We start from the raw sequence: 20,650 nt of genomic DNA on the forward strand, positions 1-20,650 counted from the left end.
TAGAGATCCAGATTAGATCCTTTCTGCAAGAAAAGGGACACCCTCCCTGCCTCTTTCTCATGGCTGGTAATCAACAGCAGATCATGGAAATTTAGTCTTTAATACATTTCTTAATTTGCCATTTACTCAATACTTTCTCTATTTGCAGACCTACGCAATAGGCTTTGGATCCTCTGTCCAGAAATTGATATGGTGTTTGAGAATTTTGAAGATTCCGTATATTTGGCATTGCAGTCACTCTAAACAAATAGGTATTGGAGTTAGAAAATCCTGGAAAATCCATGTACATTTATAAATGGTATGACTCAGGATTGAGATCTTTAAACAGCCTGAGCCTCAGTTTTTATTACCTGTGATGTGGAGGCAGTCACTGTCTCACAGCTTTGTCTCAGCACAGAAACCAGTGCTTGGTGGCACTCAGTGCATGAGGTCTCCCCATTCACCACTCCATAACCACAAGGCTGTATCAAAACTGTTTTGACAACTGAAATTTCTTTTTTTTTTTTTTTTAAGATTTTATTTATTTATTCATGAGAGACACAGAGAGAGGGGCAGAGACACAGGCAGAGGGAGAAGCAGGCTCCATGCAGGGAGCCCGACGTGGGACTCGATCCCCGGTCTCCATGATCACACCCCGGGCTGCAGGCGGCGCCAAACCGCTGCGCCACCAGGGCTGCCCGACAACTGAAATTTCTTTTCTAATTTTGTGTTGAACTAATTAGATAGCTAAACCTGATCTGAACTTACTAATGTGAGGCTATTTATAGCCTCTATCTGTTCCATTAAATGTAAATATTCATGTAATTTGCTACAGAAATAGTACTGTATTTGATTAGATGGTACTGCCCAGGCCCTCTGGGATTGGATTCTGAAACACACCTGGTTTCATCTTCCCTTTCTGATAAGAAATTTTCAGGTCATGATTGCCTCATTACTTTGTTAAAGCCCATAGGCACACAGACAAATAATCATTTAAAGAACACGTGTTTCCATTTGGCAAACTTTTCTTCTCAGGACTAGGAATGAAAACTTAATAGATATACTTATTCATTTGTTTAACATTTACTAAGTACTTACATTGTGTAGGATGTTGCTAGGTATTGTGAGGGCTATAAAGATGGAAAGAGAGCCCTGACACTAAAAAATAAATGTTTGAAATAAGGCTGGCATAAGAATAACTATAATGCAAGGCAGATATAGAACTTTCCCAGTTGGGAATTCCAGGAAAAATGAGTTCACATCTGAATGGGGAATGAAGCTTCTTAAAGGAGAGACATTTGAGACAGTCCCTGAGGAGGTAGGTAAGAATTTGTCAGGCAAAGAAGGCAGGACAAGGTATTCTATGCATAGAGAACAATAAGGAAAAGTTTATGAAAACATGGTGGAATTAACATTTGGAGAATGGAAGTGGTCCAGCCTGGTGATCGCCCAAGGTGTGTGGTATGAAAGTGGTGAGGGTAAGGCTGGAGGGGTAGGTGGGTAAAGCTGTGCAAGACTGTCATTGCTAGTGGGAGTATGTGCTTGATTTAGTAGACAAGAGAAGGAATAGATGTTACTGTTGGTTTTTAAAGTTGTTTTTTTTTTTTCTCATCACTGAAGAAATATGCATTTAAAGGAAAAGAATTCGGAAAACAAGATAAAGATATAGATATACATTGAACTGGCTATAACCCAAGATAGACACTGTTAATAATTTAAAATACATCCTTCTAGCCTTTTTCTGTATGGAGGTAGATGGCTAGCTAGTTTGATTAATCGATTTTGAGAGTAATGTATAAATGAAATCACATTGTCTCAGATTATTGAAAAAAGAGCCTGTGGACATAATATTTTAGAAACATAAACATAACAGTAGTGTATGTATAGGTTAAATATAGAGAAAACTACAAATAAAAAAGTCATTAAGAATGCTGTTGCAGGGGTGCCTGAGTGGGTCAGTAGATTAAGCTTCTGACCCTTGATTTCAGGCTAGGTCATGATCTCAGGGTTGTGAGATCAAGCTCCACATCAGGCTCTGTGTTGAGTGTGGAGCTTGCTTAAGATTGTCTCTCTCCCCTCTGTACCTCCTCCCTAAAAAAGAATGTGGTTACAATGATTAAGAGAAAACAAATTCTTGAACTTGGGGGCTATGGAAAAAAGAAAGAGGGCTGGGTTAAAAATATTTCTAAGGATGGTGGTTCAAGTGTTTTAGAAGAAGGAAGGGAAAACCCAGAGATCCCTTCCAGATGACAAGCCTGGATGACTGGGGGATTGGGGAACCACGACCATGATGTTGGCTTTGGGAGAGGGGAGGATTACATGTATATTTTTACACATGGTGAGTACATTGTGGTGGTCAGCAGGCAATCAGAGATGTGGGTTGAGAACAAGAATGCAGATTAGAGATTTATTTACATTTTCAAGATTGCTCTAGTTAGGGAAGAAGCGAGCTTTCTGGAGGAGAGAATAGATAAAAGAAGAACAAAAAAGACCAGGAGCCAGACAAGGAAAAGTCAGAACTGTTGGAGAACTTGGACTGGCTGGTCCTTGTAGTCAAGGGTGGAAGCAATTTCAAAAATGGGTTATTTGTAGCCTAAAATGTCACAGAGACCACAAAGAAGATGAGATTGAACACAAAAGATGAAGAGAAGTAATGGATGAGGTACCTAGCACAATTCTGGGCTCCTGGAAAGAACTCAGCTAACAGCAAGTATTATTAACGATGGAATGATCATTAAACATGGGAGCTAGAAAATGTTTACCAGACCCACCAAATATCTTATACAGAGTTGGAGCTTAACAAATGCACTGAATAGAATGATGAGCAATGGAATACAATAGAGAATGAATTAGAAGTGTTGATAATGTGGAAGTGTCCAACTCTTAGACCTGTCAGTCAGAACCTGCCAGTTCTTGCCCTTTGGGAATATACCAATTAGTACTCTTGGGGAGCCAGGCCAGCCATCAGGGAGCATAGTCAAGAAAGGGATTGATGGAACATTCCCACTAAGATTTCCTGGCTTCTCACAGGTAGAATAGAGAACTGGCATCGAGTGTAATGAGTAACTTCAGTATCGTCAGGGAATTTGTGCTGCTGGGATTTTCACATCTCCATGAGTTCCAGATCCTCCTCTTTGCATTCATCCTATTGATATATGTGCTGACTGTGCTGGGGAACCTGGCCATTATCACCCTCACATGCCTTGACACCCGCCTCCACTCACCCATGTACTTCTTCCTCTGCAACTTCTCCCTCATGGAGATGCTGGTCACCTCCACTGTGGTTCCTAGGATGCTGGCAGACCTACTATCTACTCATAAGGCCAAGTGCCTGACCCAGTCTTTCTTTTACTTCTCTTTGGGTTCCACCAACTTCTTGATTCTCACAGTCATGGCCTTCGATCGCTACGTGGCTATCTGCCGCCCTCTGCACTACCCAACCATCATGAATGGTCCAGTGTGTGTGAAGCTGGTGGCAGTCTGCTGGGTGGTTGGCTTCGTCTCCATCATCTCCCCCACCCTGCAGAAAACACAACTCTGGTTCTGCGGCCCTAATATCATCGACCATTACTTTTGTGACTCTGCCCCACTTCTCAAGCTTTCCTGCTCTGATACCCACCACATTGAGCGCATGGATTTCTTCTTATCTTTTCTCTTTGTGCTGGCCACCATGATGCTGATCATAGTGTCCTATTTCCTCATTGTGGCTGCAGTGCTGCGAATTCCCTCCTTCTCTGGGCGCCAGAAGGCCTTCTCCACCTGTGCCTCCCACCTCACTGTGGTGGTTCTGGGCTATGGCAGCACCATCTTCATCTATGTGAGGCCAGGCAAGGGCCACTCCACACACCTCAACAAGGTGGTGGCTCTGATGACTGCAGTGGTGACCCCTTTCCTCAATCCCTTCATCTTCACCTTCCGGAATGAGAAGTTCAAGGAGGTCATTGAAGATATGACCAAAAGACTCCGCTTCAGAGATGCAGCAGCTCACAGATGAGAAGACCCAGGACCAGTCAAGTCACAGGAGTAAGGACCCTCCACTGCAGGTGGGCATCCAGATGCCCACACTGGAGTGCCTCAGTTTCTCCCTGTTCTTTCACCCCCACAGAAGTCTGCTCACTCACTACAAAGAGCTAATGAGCTCACATTATCTGAATGTTTCAAAGGCAAGTATCTGTGAGCCTGAGAAAGGCAAGTATCTGTCAACCTGAGACAAGGAATAGATGATTTTGAAGGAGCTTTGGAGTGAAAACAGTATGGTAATATCAACTAAAGAGATCATCCAAATAAAACTCAGTCCAGGGCCTGGTACACAGTAAAAACTCAGTAAATGTTTCCATTATTGTAAAAATGTGCTATTAAAATCTCTCCTTCCCAGTCTGGCTGTTTAGTTTTGTTTATGTTCTTTTTTAAAAAAGATTTTATTTATTTATTCATGAGAGATAGAGAGAGAGAGAGACAGAGAGACAGAGAGAGAGAGGCAGACACAGGCAGAGGGAGAAGCAGGCTCCATGCAGGGAGCCCGATGTGGGACTTGATCCTGGGTCTCCAGGATCACACTCTGGGCTGAAGGCGGCACTAAACTGCTGAGCCACCCAGGTGCCCCTTTGTTTATGTTCTTTGTAACTTTTTGGGAGATATATTTCTTTCTCATGCTGGCTTCAGAATCTACAATAGGGTTATGAAAGTGGGAGGTTCTTTGAGAAGAGCCGAAAGGGCTGGGATCCCTCAAATAGAAGAAACTTTGGGCCTCCCATTGGGACCCCTTCTCTGGGATTGCTCCTGAAGTAGAAGCACTACTTACACACAAGCTGCCCACTTCTCCTGTCCAGCCCCTCAAAATCTCTTGCCTTTAAACAGAAATGACTCTTGGGGGCCACTTTCTCAGCCCCTTACACAGAGAGGTTATGAAAGCCCGAGGCCTAGACTCTCCTCATGCATTCAAGAAAGAAGGGAAAGCTAGATCATTGTTCCCAGACTGGCTGCCTTCCCCTTCACAAGCACTACTACCACTCTTCTCCTATAGAATCTTAAAGGATCCATTTCCCAGAGGAAGGGCCCTCTGAGGTTGGCTTTCCTGGAAGCAGCCTAGACAGGAGGTTACCGAGGGTCCTGGTGGTAAAGCAAAGACAGTAGAAGCCAGCTAATAAGGAAGAAACGGAGTGAGACTGGAGTTGTTGAGGGAAGGCTTTCCCTGGCAATCTAGGAATGGTTAGGAAGTCAGGGGGAGATGGTGGGAGTGGGAATAGCTCTAGTATCTGATTTCTTGTACCAGCTTGAATTTGGACTGGGCTGGGATTTGCAGAACAGGATGAAGAGTAAATGCAAACTTCTTACTTCTGAAGCTAGCTCTGCCCACAGGACATCTAGAGGAGAGGTCCTGGTCCTTATGTGCAGTGTGGATAGGCCACCCCATAGAGCCACAGCTGTGAAGAAAGGGATGGGGAGAGGGAAACATCCAGGGTGCACCACCCATGAGAATCTGGTTATGACCAGGGAGTTTGACCTCCAATTATGCCTTTTTTTTTTTTTTTTTTAAACTACCATTGGACACATTCTCATCTGTGGGCCTTTCCACAAAGGGGCAGATACTTTTAACTCCGCCAAAAGGCCGGCAGGGAAAACAGTTTTCATCCTGAGAACTTTCTCTCCTCCACCTCTCAAGGGACTAATTACTTACTCTCCTCACAAACTTTGTGAGAAACTAAAGAACTAAATGGGAAGCAATTATCTCCTTCTGATATGCAAACACTTTCCTTCAGCTTCTCCTTCTAAAATAATCAGCACATAAATCCACTCAGATTTTCCTCCTGAGAATCTCCTTCCTGCTGCTACTCTCATTTCTGCACATTCTCTTAAAAAATTAAAAATAATCAGCCGTCTGCAGCCATCTATTGCCTCTTTTTCATAGCGTTGTCTTAGCAATGAGATCTCTGGTCAGATTGGGAAGGCATAGTTAGCCCAGGCCTCACGGTAATCACCCCATCCCACGGCATCCCACAGGCATGACATTCTCCATAAACTTGCCTGTGGTCCCCAGCTCCGCCAAGTGTGATCCTTGGCATAGCTTTGACATTTCCAGGAGTACAGAATGTAGGATCTCGGGCCCCACCCTGGACCTGCTGCATCAGAATCTGCATTTTAACAGGACACCTGGGTGATTCACATTCACACTGATATTTGAGGAGTGCTGATGGTCTGTTGGTGGACATTTCAGCAGGAAATTGTATAAAAAAGCCCTTGGTCTACACTGCGAAGACCACTTGATGAGCCACCCTTCCTTGAGGACTTTCACCCCAGGGCCTATTTTTTGGAGATAGTAACCAGGATTTAGGCCCCAAGATTTTCATCCTTGTATGACTTTAAACTTCTGGAGAGACTTAGGCCAATGGTCCAGTCTCTGCTTTTCTGTTAGAATCCTGTGTGGACATAACCTGGAGATGTTTTGGTTCCATACATTTGTCTTAATGTGACAGGGACCCTCGGTGTGCACAATGTCAAATGAGACTCCTGAATAAGACATAATCCAGAAAATACTGATGGTAAGCTTTTCCATCTTCCTGGAAGGAATCTGAGGACACCAGTTCTAAGTCAAAGTGGATGTAGTTAAGTCTCCCCAGGTTTAGAATCATGATGTGATGAAATCATTGGCTTTTGGAAATGCAAGGGAGTGCACAGGCCACCCAGGCACACCTCCTCTGGGTGTAGGCATCCCCTCTGTAGCACACTTCTCAGGTCAGCAGGGAGGCCTGCTGGAAACAAGTCTAGGGATGGTGCACTCCCAGCTGTGAGGTGGCCCCTTTCTTTGCTGCGGTGGTCTGGAATTTTATTGCTTGTAGTTTTGAACATGAACTAAGTAAGTTCAAAAAGAGCTTAGAAAAAAAAGAGCTTAGGAAAAGTTCTGTTAAAGGATAATTCCATGACGTTTGCTTTCATAGGACTTGGCACGTATCTGACTCAAGGGAAGGAGAATGCAAGAGATGCTGGTTGAATGGAAAACAGGATCCAAGGGAACACCCAGAGGCGGAATGCTACAGTGATGCTCTGGAGCCCTCTTGAGAACTGACTGTTAAGTATCCAGGAATGTAACATAACATTATGAAAAATTAAATGGTAGAAACTTATAATCAAACAGATTATGTTAAAAAAATAAAAATTCAAAACTCCTAATTATTTCATTATATTTTACTTTTATCTATGCTACTGAAGTTGTTTGTGTCATGTTAATACTTTGAAACTGGATTAGATGGGGGTGAAACTGACTCCAGGGCAATAGGCCAGTGCTGGACCACAGTAGATTCTCCAAGCAGAGATGCGGTTAAACGTTTACCAGCGGACCACTGGACCATTACCTCCTTTCTTCAGTATCAATGAAGCATTGTTGCAAGGAATAGATTTTACATTAAGAAATCGAAAGCTTAACGAATTGGTGAACTAGATTGATGTGAACATGGTTCTCTATAGACAACATCGAAATTTTTCTAACTTGGCCTTACAGGGTTTTACAACTTACCAAACTTCCAAAATTCTATGTATGCAGGGGCTTCACACTACCTACTGACCCCTGCAGGACCCAAGCCTGACTTTTATTTGAAAAGTGATTTAATTCCTTTATCTTCCCTCATCAAAACTTCCATACTCTTAATTTCTTGCTCCTTGTCCTGCCAAGTGGAAGAAATGAATCTGCATTTTGGCTTCCACTGGAATTTACATGTATGGCAACTGCTTCTTATGTTAGCCATTCGGAACCCGCTATTTCTAATAGTTGCTTACTAAAACACAGTATCTCTGGGGCTGAAATGTCAGACAAATGGAGGGTTCCTTGGGGTAGGGCAGGCATTGTCATGGAATCTTGCCACTGTTTCTACCTATATTTAAATCAGTTCTAGGTGTTACAAACAATCTTGTCCTCCTACCCCCCCTGCAATTATGTCCCATTGAAAGCTAATCCTGTGGAGTGGGAAGGCTGCTGCCTTCTATCAAATGAATTTACTGGAATTATGTAGACAAACAACGAAATCAATGTTTCCCATCTCCTGAGTAACATGGTATTAAAAGTGTCCCCCTGCTTTTTGAAAGTTTGCATTGCACCACTTCGCCTTAACAAAAGACCTACATTAGTGCCTGTTTTCACTAACCTAAAGAAACTGTAAGAGGATTTTCACTTCTACGAGAAAAGGTAAAAAGTGAAACTAGTTTTCAGCATTTGTTTTGCAGCAAGCTGCTGCAGGGGTAGTGCACACCCCAAGCAATGAGCGTGGCACCACCAAGCTCCTTGCCAGGAACCACACTTGGCAGCTCAGCATCAAGCTGCCAAAGATTTGAACTGAGTGAGCATCTGTGCTTTATCTCAATTTATTTTGTGCATCTGTTAGCAAGATGTGTCCTAAGATATCAGAAAAGCCTAAAAGATTATTTTTTGCATCTGGGAATGCTTAAAACATTTTCCATACAAATTAATGGTAATTGTTTCTTTGCTTTATGCCAGTTAAACTTAAGAAAGTTTTCATAGGAATGCTCTACATTTGGATAGCAAGCAAGTGGGGGTGGGGAGAACCTATGTAGCAAAGGAAGTGTGAATCTGCCAGGCAATTAACATTATGTATGGACTGAATAAAAATATTTCTTGCATGTACAAGCATGATTTGGTATCTTTCAAATGTTTGTGATACTATTATGATAAATGAAACACAAATCTTCAAAAGTGACACTGAAGCTATAGTTGCTTTCTGACAGTATGTTTCTTTTTTTCTTTTTAAAGATTTTATTTATCCATTCATGACAGACAGAGAGAGAGAGAGAGAGGCAGAGACACAGGCAGAGGGAGAGGGAGAGAAGCAGGCTGCATACAGGAAGACTGATGTGGGACTCGATCCCGGGTCTCCAGGATCACAGCCTGGGCCGAAGGCAGGCGCCAAACTGCTGGGCCACTGGGGCTGCCCACTATGTTTCTTTCAAGTGATGGATATTAAACAAACAACTATTGTTATGAAGCAGTTACTAAAATTACTGCAATTACAGTTCACATTGGATGGGAACTGGATGGATTTACAGTGAATAAGAGGCTAGAGGAGTCTACATGGAATGGCTTCAGATCCTGGAGATTCCAACTTTTAGTTAATCCAACTTTGATCAGACTGGAAGAATTTCTGAAGATGGAGAGATGGAAAAGTTTGAAGAACCAGATTCTACTACTGTTAGTTCTGCCATGATTTTGATCAATTCTTTTTTTCCTCAACTAGATTTCCCCTATTCCTTAGTGACTCAGAACTACCCAGCTGCAGCCCAAGAATTAGCATTTCCCCTCTGGGCTCTCATGGCACTTGTTAAAAGTAAAAGAATCCTTTATCAAAATATGTTAAAATTCATTATGGTTTTTCTTCTGTCTCACAGATGGAGAAATCTTTGAAGTTAGAATTCACATTTCTTTGATCTTTAATGGCCAGTGGTAAGCAGAGTGTATTGTTCATGGTGAGTGATCAGTGAATCTTTATTTAACTGAATTATGATGAGGGTAAAATCAAGTAGAAAACACATATAAAGTGGTTTGGAAAGTGTGAATAATATGTATATGAATATGTATATATGAGTAAATTATTATCAGTAAAATTATTTTTACTTTTTTCATCCTCCTTCCATTTATTCTGCAAATATTTTCTCTTTGGGGGTGGTGAGCATAGGATAATTATAGAAAATAAATCAATCAGAGCAACAGCAGCAGCAAGTCAGAGGAAGGGACACCTTTTTTAGGGGAAAGACATTAGCCTGAGATGATACCGGAAATACACAATAAGAACCACGGGAGCCATGGCTCCAGCGCTAGACACTCTGTATCCACCACATAAGCCCACAATTCCCTGCCTTGTTTATTTCCACATAGTAGACTTGTAAAAATCTTGGCATTTTTGGTAAATTATAGTTTTTCTCTTAAAATAAGTGAAGCTAGGAGTACTCTCATCGTAGTTTTCTGGGAAATGTAGTTTGGTAAATTAAAGTGTATTTGCAGAGACAATTTGGCAGAATATATATATTTTTTAATATAAAAATATAAAATATATTTTTTAAGTAGGCTCCATGCCCAGAATGGAGCCTAACATGGGGCTTGGACTCACAACTCCAAGATCCAGATCTGAGCTGAGATTTTTTTTTTTTTTTTTGGAATTTTTGAACAGAACTCTATTTAGAAGAATTGAAGCACATGATATGAGAAACCAGACATTTGGAGTAAGGTCAGAGCCCATTCAACAGAAATTCAGCATTGTTGGGGTCCCATTTTTTTTAATAATAAATTTATTTTTATTGGTGTTCAATTTGTCAACATACAGAATAACACCCAGTGCTCATCCCATCAAGTACCCACCTCAGTGCCCGTCACCCAGTCACCCCCACCCCCCGCCCACCTCCCCTTCCACCATCCCTAGTTCGTTTCCCAGAGTTAGGAGTCCTTCATGTTCTGTCTCCCTTTCTGATATTTCCCACTCATTTTTTCTCTTTTCCCCTTTATTCCCTTTCATTATTTTTTATATTCCCCAAATGAATGAGACCATAGAATGTTTGTCCTTCTTCGATTGTCTTATTTCACTCAGCATAATACCCTACAGTTCCATCCACGTCGAAGCAAATGGTGGGTATTTGTCGTTTCTAATGGCTGAGGAATATTCCATTGTATACATAGACCACATCTTTATTATCCATTCATCTTTTGAGGGACACCGAGGCTCCTTCCACAGTTTGGCTATTGTGGACATTGCTGCTAGAAACATCGGGGTGCAGGTGTCCCGGCGTTGAGCTGAGATTAAGAGTCAGACACTTAACAGACTGAGCCACATAGGTGCCCCCTGTCAGAATATTTTAATTTGGGGCCGTTTTAGAAAATCCAGATAAGTGAAAGCTAAGAAAAAAACCATGAGTTGGGCAGCCCGGGTGGCTCAGCAGTTTAGCGCCTCATTCAGCCCAGGGTGTGATCCTGAAGATCTGGGATCGAGTCTCACGTCGGGCTCCCTGCATGGAGTCTGCTTCTCCTTCTGCCTGTGTCTCTGCCTCTCTCTCTCTCTGTCTCTCATGAATAAATAAATAAAATCTTAACAAACAAAGCCATGAGTCTGGGGTCAAAGTAACAAAGAGGGCTTTTTTTTTTTTTTTTTTTTTAGATTTATTTGAGGGAGGGGAAGAGAGAGAGATAGAGAGAGAAATATGTCAGTGGGGAAGGCCAGAAAGAAACTTGAAGCAGACTCCCTGCTAAGTGTGGAGCCCAAGGTAGGGCTCAATCTCATGAACCATGAGATTGTGACCTAAACTGAAACCTAAAGTCAGCTGCTCAACTGACTGAGATACCCGGGTGCCCCAACTGGAGGGCTTTTAAAATTGCAGATTATAGTTAGGAACGAAGGGCAGTGGAGCTGAGGTTTCATCCCAAAGCTTTCAGGAATTTAACACACACACACACACACACACACACACACACACACACACCCCTGGGCTGGATAATATGTCTTGATCAGGGAATACTTCCTGCTGTTCTTCAATGGAAAACTCATGTATGTTCTGGTACTGAAAGTCTTACTTCTGGATCCCCAGGATCTGGGCTATTTTTAGAGTTCTTATAGCTGCCATTGGGTGTGGGGAGCACTTCCATGGTGGCCTGTGAGAGCCAGACACTGAGCACTGAAGATTCCCTGTAGTTATCACACAGAAGCACAGAGGAAACAACTTGAAGAGATTCAGCAGTGGTCTTCCCACCCAGCCTCGTGTTTTGCCTCCTATCCTCATAGACCTGCTGGACAGAAGTTGGCCAGTTTCCTCAGGCTCATCATAGTCCCTTGTGGAGGCCTTTAAGCCTCTGCATCTGCCCCTGTAGCACTGCCTTGACTGTCTCATTGCGGAAGGTAAGGATAAAGGGATTGAGAAAGGGAGTGAGGACCGATGTCACCAAGGCTACGGTCTTGTTGACTTCCACAGAATGTGTTTTGCCAAGCCTGACATAAAGGAAGATGGTGCTGCTGTAGCCAATGAAGACAAGGGTGAGATGTGACCCACATGTAGAGAAAGCCTTATGGCGGCCACTAGCAGACGGGATCCTCAGCACAGTGGTCACAATATAGCCATAGGAGATGAGGGTCACTAGGAAGGAACTGAGGACAAAGGCCAAGGCCATCACAAAGTCCCAGAATTCCAGCAGCCTGGTGTCTGAGCAGGACAGCTGTAGCAGAGGTGCATTGTCACAGAAGAAGTGGTTAATGATGTTGTTATGGCAATAATTGAGATAAGCCCGGGAGAGGACAGTGGGCACCATGGCCAGGAAAGGAGCTGCCCAGGCAACTCCTGCCAGCCGGACACACACAGCCCAGCTCATCAAAGTGCCATAGCGCAGTGGGTGGCAGATGGCCATAAAGCGGTCAAGGGCCATGTCTGACAGGATGAGGAAGGAGGTGGAACCCAGGGAAAAGTAGAAGTAGAACTGGACCATGCAGCCATTGAAGGAAATGACTTTGTGGGAAGTCAGCAGGTCTGAGAGCATCTTAGGCACTGCTGTCATGGTTACCAAGATCTCCAGCAGTGAAAAGTTACCCAGAAAGAAGTACATGGACGTATGTAGGTGGGTGTTTGCTATGACCATGACTATGATGACTGTGTTTCCCACGAAGGCAAGAAGATAAAGCATGAGTAAGGGTCCATACAGCAGAACCTGAAGCTTGCCAAAAGAGGAGAAGCCCAAGAGGACAAATTCAGAAGGGTGGCTCAGATTTGCCATGATCCAGGAGCTGGGTCCCTGCATAGAAAGGAAACAAGAGACAGAGATAGTAAGACAGAGAGAAAGGGTGTCATTGACCATAAAACAAAGAGAGAACAGGGAGAGCAAGACAAAGTCAGTGGTTAGTAATAGAGAGATAGCTACATGGAAACATGAGAGAATCAGAGACTTAGGGGTCTTAAAACATGGAAAGCCATTAATAAGGAGAGAGACAGAGAAGAGTGGATTAAGAAAGACAATAAAGTGGTGGACATCAACATTTTAGGAGAAGGAAAGAAGGAAACAAAAGAAGAACACAGAATTAAAAGAGGAAGACCAAATGTGTGAGAAGGAGAAACAGAAAAAGATAAGGAGGGGAGGAAACATGGAAAGAGAGAATTCTTGTAAGTCACCCTGAAACCCTGGAGCATAGGTTGGTGCTGGAGGTGTCTGTGTCATGACTCAGAGACTATGCACCAAGATTCCTTTTGGAGGGTCTCCTCAAGTCTTTCTGGGCTGTCTCTCTATTGAAGAGCCTCATTCATTCACATTTCTCTAGCTATGATCATGAAATTAGTGGAAGGTCAGAGTTTTGAATTGATAAATTAGCTTTCTTGGGAGGAGGGCTCTAGTATGTGCTTGCCAAGATGAAGAGTTGAAAAGATACAACAGGGTCATGGAGATAAGCCTCAGAACCAGGTGACTATCTTACCAGTGACTAGAAAATCATTAGCATCTTGAGCAGCCCTGGTGGCTCAGCGGTTTAGCGCTGCCTTCAGCCCAGGCCCTGATCCTGGAGACCCGGGATCGAGTCCCACGTCGGGCTCCCTGTGTGGAGCCTGCTTCTCCCTCTGCCTGTGTCTCTGCCTCTCTCTCTCTCCTCTCTGTCTTTCGCATGAATAAATAAAAATAAAATCTTAAAAAAAAAGAAAATCATTAGCATCCTACCTCATGGTGTCGCTTTGCTCCTGCAGCATCTCCCCTCCCCTCCTGACTCCATCATTCTTACATGGTGGTTTGGGGCACAAGCTATGAACCTGTGTTTGAATTCTGAGCTGAAACTTATGGGTGGAACATGAATCTGCTCTTTATAACATGTTCTCTGAACTTCAGTTTACTCAGCTATAAAATGAAGACCGATGATAGTACTGGCTTCGAGGGCTATTGCAAAGATTAAATGGGTGAACTACCTAGTAAGTGACTGGCACATACCAAGTGCTCCACAAACCACTGTTGTCATTGTTATTGTTATTGTATGACCTCACATTTTTCTGGTCCATCATCTCTCCACACTTCTTTAGGGCCAACATGTGGAGTGTGTAAATGTGTGTGTTTATGTGTATGTACATATTTCCACAACTTTAGGCTCCCTTAGAATTTAAGTTCAAGTTCGCTAAAAGGATGCTTTAAAAAACTTCTGATTAAGTTTATTTAATAAACACTATATGCAAACTGTCAGAAGTGGAAAGAGCAAAGCTGTGTATAGTTATATTCTGGCCCTACAAAAGTTTCGCCTGATGCTATGACTTGGCCACTAGCAATGACATTCCAATTTAAAGAAGAGGCTTTGTCCCTCCGTTAGCTTCCACCCATTCTACTGATAAAGCCTAACAGTAGGTCTACAATGTATATCCAGCACTGATAAATTCAGACCCCATCTTATGCCTGTGCTGCACAGGAGCACATATGCAAGCCACTCACTTTAGCCTCTAAGTGTCTTACTGAGCTGCTCACATTAAGAAATTCATGTCTAGGGATTTCTGTCTAATCAGGTCACTCCATCTAACTGGTTCACCGAGGTATGTGGCTCGCTGCTCTTGGGTACTGTTTTACAGTTGGCAGGAGTGGAAAGGGACTTCTGTACAGTTGGAATGGCACTGCTAGGTGAGTGGCTCTACAAGCTACAATATCTCCAACCCTATGCTAATTTCCTAAATTAAAGGCTTACCCTGTGTCACCACAAAGCCCACGGCAGCAACATTGGTGAGAGGCAGGAACATGGAAAGGAAGTTCTTCTGGAGACCAGAGGGGAAAGGTGCTGTCTTTGCCCCTTTTCTCTCAAGGATGAGTGTTCTTGGTTCTCTCTACTCATCATGTCTCCAAGTTCTTGGATTCTTGATGTGATTTAGAGGTGAGCTTATACTGGCTGGGAAACAGACTCCAGCAGGGTGTTCTTCAGGGGAATGATGAGAAAACAAAAAGTCCTCTGGGGATTATAAGCCACTGGTGTTATTCCTTAGAATAATGAGAAGTCTTGTGTTTTAAGGAAGTAATATTTGAGATAAAGATCTGATGAAGAAAGAGATAGAGACCTAGATATACCTAAGCAGCTGACGGCTTAAGTTGATTCCATGGCGGTGCCTGCTCTCTGACCCTTCCTGGACTGGAATTATGGCAGACTGGGAAAGCAGTCAGGGTTAGACAGATTTTTCATTTGGAGATTTTTCTCTCCCTCCCAGATCCAGGATTTTGAAATCAGGCGAAGTAGGAAATGTAAGCACTAGATCACATGGCCCTCTTGTTGGAATTCTCTAGTGTCATTTGCAGAAGTTGGAGAATCAAAACAGTAAGATTAAGAAGAGATATCTTCCTCTTGGAGACAGAGGCCCTGATAGAAACATGTTGGGAACTGGGCAGCCTGAAGGGCCTGTCTCTAGCTTTTATGAGAAGATGTACACCTTAGGTATGAAGGTGAATGCAATATGATAGATGATCAAGCTCCCCAGTTAACTCTGAGTGACAATCCTTCGCCTCAGAGAAGTTCAGGCTTTGTGGATGTCACTTAGCCCCACCCACAGACAAGTAGTAACAAAGAGACATGAAGCAAAAATCTTCCCATGAAGATGATGCAAATGGGTCCCAAATGTTTAAGACCCAAAGGGCTGGACAGAGTTGGCCTGACAATCTTTCTGTAGGACCTGAGTCTGCAACTGAGTTTTCAGGACAGAGCTTTGATTGCAAAGAAAATTTTAGGTTATTCTGGACAGAAATAGGATATGATGATAGAAAGGAGCATTTTGCTCCTCCTTCAACACTAGTATATACTATTAAAATCAATTGAAGATACATTTTTGAGTCTGCCTGAATTCTCTGTTCCATTTCATTAGTGTATATGTCCACTGATCTACATGATATTATGTCAATAACACACTCTCAATTATTGTAGCTTTATAGTAAGTCTTTGAATAAGGTTTGTGAGGCTCCAAGCTTTGTTCTTTTTAAAAAATCATTTGTCTATTCTGATCCTTTATATTTGCATATAAATCTTAGAGTCAGTTTTTCAATGTTAAAAAAAGAGGCTACTATGATTTTGAAATTTTGTTGAATCTTTAAGAAAGAATTGGCTTTCTAACAAAATTGGGCCTTCTGATTCATGAAAACAGAATTTTTTTTCATTTATTTAGGTCTTCTTTAATTTCTCTCAGTAATGCTTTATGGCTTTAATTCTTGCACATAGTTTGTAAAATATATCCCTTAGTTTTTCAGTATAACAGATTTTTGTATATTTAGCTTTTGACCTGTGACCTTGATAATCACTTACTAGTTCTAGTACTTTTTTGTGGACTTCTTTTTTTTCTTTTAAGATTTTATTGGGATCCCTGGGTGGCGCAGCGGTTTGGCGCCCGCCTTTGGCCCAGGGCGCGATCCTGGAGACCTGGGATCGAATCTGACGTCGGGCTCCCTGCATGGAGCCTGCTTCTCTCTCTGCCTGTGTGTGTCTCTGCCTCTCTCTCTCTTTCTCTGTGACTATCATGAATAAATAAATAAAATCTTTTTTTAAAGATTTTATTTATTTATTCATGAGAGACACAGAAGGGGAGGCAGTGTTAGAGGGAGAAGCAGGCTCCCCATGGGGAGCTGAATGCAGGACTCCATCCCAGGACCCCAGGATCATGACCTGAGCCACAGGCAGATAGTCAACCACTGAGCCACTCAGGCTCCCTCTTTTTGTGGACTTCTTAGGATTTTTTTTACAGATAGGATTATGTAATATGTAAATACACAATTTATTTCTTTATTTTCTAACCACATGCTTTTAATTTCATTATCTTGCTTTATTGCATTAGCTAAAACTTCCAGTACAATATTGAACTGAAGTGAGAACAGATATCCTTGCCTTCCTCTCCATCTTCCCTAAAGGGAAAGTATTGAGCCTTTCATTATTAAATTTTATTGTTAGTGCTAGGTTTTATGTGATATGCAATTTACAGTTTGAGGAAGAATTTCTTTTGTTTCCATTTTTTTTTCAGGTTTTTAAATTAATGAATGTTAATTTTCATCAAATACTTTCTATGCTCCTATTGAAATGATCATGTGGTTTTCTCTTTACTTCCATTAACACGGGAAATTATATTGATTAATCCTAAAATGTTAAACAATATTTTCATTTCTGGAGAAAAGTCATGACTTTGTTATAGTATACTATTATTTTTACGTATTGCTGGGTTTGATTTTCTGACATTTTATTAAGGATTTTTGCATCTATGTTCATTGGGAATATTGTTTTATAGATTTATTTTCTTGTGAAGTCTTTGGTATTAAGATAATTCTGGCCTAAAAAGATGAATTGGGCAGTGTTCTCTCTAATTTTCTAGAAGATTTTGTGTAGAATTGGTATTATTATTTCCTTAAATATATGTTTTTAAAGGTTTTGTTTATTCATTCATGAGAGACACGGAGAGAGAGGCAGAGGGAGAAGCAGGAACGCGCGGGGAGCCCGATGCAGGACTCGATCCCAGGACTCCGGCATCACGCCCTAAGCTGAAGGCAGGTGCTCAACCGCTGAGCCACCCAGACACCCCACTTACTTAAATATTTGATAGTGTGCACTAGCAAAGTAATCTGAACCTATAGTTTTCTGGGTGGGAAGATTTTAAATTATGCGTTCAATTTATTGAATGTATTTAGGAATTTTCAGTTGTTTAATGTCTTTTTGAGTCAGTTTTGGTAATTTTTATCTTCCAAAGATTTTCTATTTCCTCAGTTTTCCAATTGATTTCTCTCTTAAGATATCTTAATTTTGTCCTCTTCAATTTGAAAGTTAAACTTTTGGTTATAAATTTGGATGGTAGTGGATGGGGAAATCAAGAGTGTTCTCATCATGCAGTCTTAGAAGTTGTGCAAATCAATCCAAAACCTTTGAAGGATAGCTTGGTTTCAATAACAATAATAGGTAAAAATATCTACCTTTTGACTTGGAAATTCTAATTCTAAGGATTTGTACCAGAAATAATACTATGTATGGACTCTTATAACATTTTTTTCATAGTAAAAGAGTAAACAGGAAAAACTGATCAAGAGGTCTAGCTAATAAAGAATGAGGCATTCATATAAACAAATACTATACAAAAAAAGAAGGCAAAATGTATTGATATGAGAATTTATCTTTTTAAAATTTTTGTTTAATTGTATATTTTTTGTTTTGTTTTATTGAGATAAAATTGATACATAATATTACAGTAGTTTCAGGGGTACAACATAGGATTTCAACTCTATGTTATGCTACCACAAGTGTAGCTACCATATCTCATCATGCAACACTATTACAATACCATTGACTATGTTCCCTATGTTGTACCTTTCATCCCCACAACTTAGTCTATAACTGAAAGCCTGTACCTCCCACTCCCCATCACCCATTTTGTCCATTTTCTATCCCTCTCCCCTCTGGCAACCACTGGTTTATTCTCTGTATTTGTCTGTGTATTTATTTGTTTGTACTTTTTTGTTTATGTGTTTTGTTTTTTAATTCAACATAACAGTGAAGTAATATGGAATTTGTCTTTCTCTGCCTGACTTACGTCACTTAGCCTAATAACCTCTGGATCCATCCATGTTATCACAAATGGCAGATCTCATTCTTTTTTATGGCTGACTAATACTCCTCTGTGTGTGTGTGTGTGTGTGTGTGTGTGTGTGTGTGCTATTGCTGAAATGCTGCAATAAACATGGGGTGGATCATATATATATTTTTTGAATTAGTGTTTTTGTTTTCTTTGTGTGGATACCTACTATGGGATCACTGGATCATATGGTATTTTTATTTTTTTTGAGACACACAGGGAGGCAGAGACATAGGCAGAGGGAGAAGCAGGCTCCTCACAGGGAGCCTGATGTGGGACTCAGTCCCTGAACTGGGATCACGCCATGAGCCAAAGGCAGACACTCAATCACTGAGCCACCCAGGCATCCCTGGTATTTCTATTTTTAATTTTTTGAGGAACATCCACATTGTTTTTTACAATGGCCATACCAATTTACATTCCCATCTACAGTACTCAGGGTTCTATTTTCTCCCCATGCTTGCCAGAACTTATCTCTTTCTCTTCTTTTTATACTAGCCACTCTGACAAGTGTGAGGTGTCATCTCATTGTGGTTTTGATTCGTATTTCCTGACAACTAGTGATGCTGAGCATCTTTTCATTTGTCTTTTGACAATTTATATGTCTTCTTCTTTGAATGTATCCTATTCAGGTCTTCTGCTCATTTTGAAAATGGATTATTTGGGAGCTTTTGGTATTGACTTGTATAAGTACTTTACATATTTTGATATTAATCCTTTATCAGATATATCATTGGCAAATATCTTCTTCCATTGAGTAGAATGCCTTATCATTTGGTAGATGGTTTCCTTCACCGTACAAAAGCTTTTTATTTTGGTGTAGTCCTAATAGTTATTTTTGCTTTTGTGTCCCTTTCCTGAGGAAACATATCTGGAAAAAAGTTGCTAAGACTGATGTCAGAGAGATTACTGGCTATATTTTCTTCTAGGAATTTTATGGTTTTGGGTCTCATATTTTGTGTTAAATACATTTTAAATTTATTTTTGTGTGTGTGTATAGTGTAAGAAAGTAGTTCTGTTTCATTCTTTCAGAGGAGCTGTCCAGTTTTCCCAGCATCATTTATTGAAGAGACATCTTATTCCGTAGTATATTCTTGCCATCTTTGTCATTGATTTACTGTATAACCATGGATTATTTTGAGAATATCATTTGTATATTGTTAAGTGAGAGAGAAAATGTCATAAAACACATTCCCACACCATTTTCTATAAAGAATGTGCAAATACTTTCTTAGGAAATTTCTAAATTATATGGCACTCTGGTTGAGCATGGCAATGTGAGGAATGGGAAGGAAGATTATTCCCAATTTATACCATTCTGTACCTATTGACATTCTCAGATTTAACAGGTATATTTCAAGTGAAATCCCAAATCCAGATAAATGTTTTGTAACTGTCACTTTTTCTGTCTCACTCTAGCATAAAGCAGACTTACAATTTACATTTGTCAGTTGTCTAGGTTGTAAATATAACTGCCTACATTAGCTGTCCTTATGCTGTCGCCACTTTGAAATGCCCAGCTGGCAATCATGGGCACAACATAGAAATAAATGGCTGGCGGAATCTTGCTTGAATGCATACAGATGCACATGTGTTCAGAAGAGTGGAAACCTGAGACAATAGCAGAGAATGGAGATTTGGAGGCAGAAACTCTCCCCTTCTGATGCCGAGTACATAGGGTGAGGAGCAGGAGCCTCTCTGTAAAATTAGTGAAGGAGGAAACGGGCTTTGTCGAGATTTCTGGTGAAGGTAAGGCTTTCACTGAGACCAATATGCCTGCTTTTTTTGGCTATTTGTACATATTTTAGAGGTCAATTGTCATGTGTCTTATTGAGGGGTGGGGGAGGATGTTTTCTCTGAGTAGCTAAGAGAATCAGGGAAGAGTCTAGGATATAGAGCAGAAGGGCTGATCTGCTTAGTGCCTGAGATGTCTTTTTGAAACTTAGACTTGGGCCTTTGAGAAGACAGTCTTGTTGTTGAAAAGCCTCTGATTAGTGATATTTCCAGTATCCCCATTAAGCAAAAACTTTGGAAATTTCTGACACTTAATTGGTCAAAATGGGAATAACTAAAATTTTGTTTTATTCTCCCCAGACTGATT

At 41.3% G+C, this 20,650-nt stretch overlaps 3 protein-coding genes across 42 annotated transcripts in view; 2 read left to right on the forward strand and 1 right to left on the reverse strand.

Moving 5' to 3' along the window:
• The window catches only part of KEL (Kell metallo-endopeptidase), a 294,970-nt gene that overhangs the window by 205,450 nt on the left and 68,870 nt on the right, over positions 1 to 20,650 (forward strand). For 36 of the 40 annotated variants that reach the window (XR_005371215.1, XR_005371216.1, XM_038559306.1 and 33 more), the window contains 3 exons: positions 149 to 251; positions 6,915 to 7,044; positions 9,370 to 9,447. The gene's annotated coding sequence lies outside the window, so the exon portion shown is untranslated. Of the gene's footprint in view, positions 1 to 148; positions 252 to 6,914; positions 7,045 to 8,804; positions 9,173 to 9,369; positions 9,448 to 20,650 lie in introns of those variants that run through there. The other 4 variants (XM_038559300.1, XM_038559301.1, XM_038559321.1 and 1 more) reach the window with 2 other exon arrangements.
• OR6W1 (olfactory receptor family 6 subfamily W member 1) lies at positions 3,038 to 3,973 on the forward strand. Its single transcript, NM_001388569.1, is given in 1 exon segment — positions 3,038 to 3,973. A coding segment is annotated over 1 exon segment (936 nt).
• LOC119874624 (olfactory receptor 6V1) lies at positions 11,183 to 12,727 on the reverse strand. Its single transcript, XM_038559336.1, has one exon. It carries the CDS (start codon positions 12,725 to 12,727, stop codon positions 11,786 to 11,788), a length of 942 nt encoding a protein of 313 aa, XP_038415264.1. The 3' UTR covers positions 11,183 to 11,785.

Source organism: Canis lupus, chromosome 16, assembly GCF_011100685.1.
Source record: "Canis lupus familiaris isolate Mischka breed German Shepherd chromosome 16, alternate assembly UU_Cfam_GSD_1.0, whole genome shotgun sequence".
NCBI lineage: Eukaryota > Metazoa > Chordata > Mammalia > Carnivora > Canidae > Canis > Canis lupus.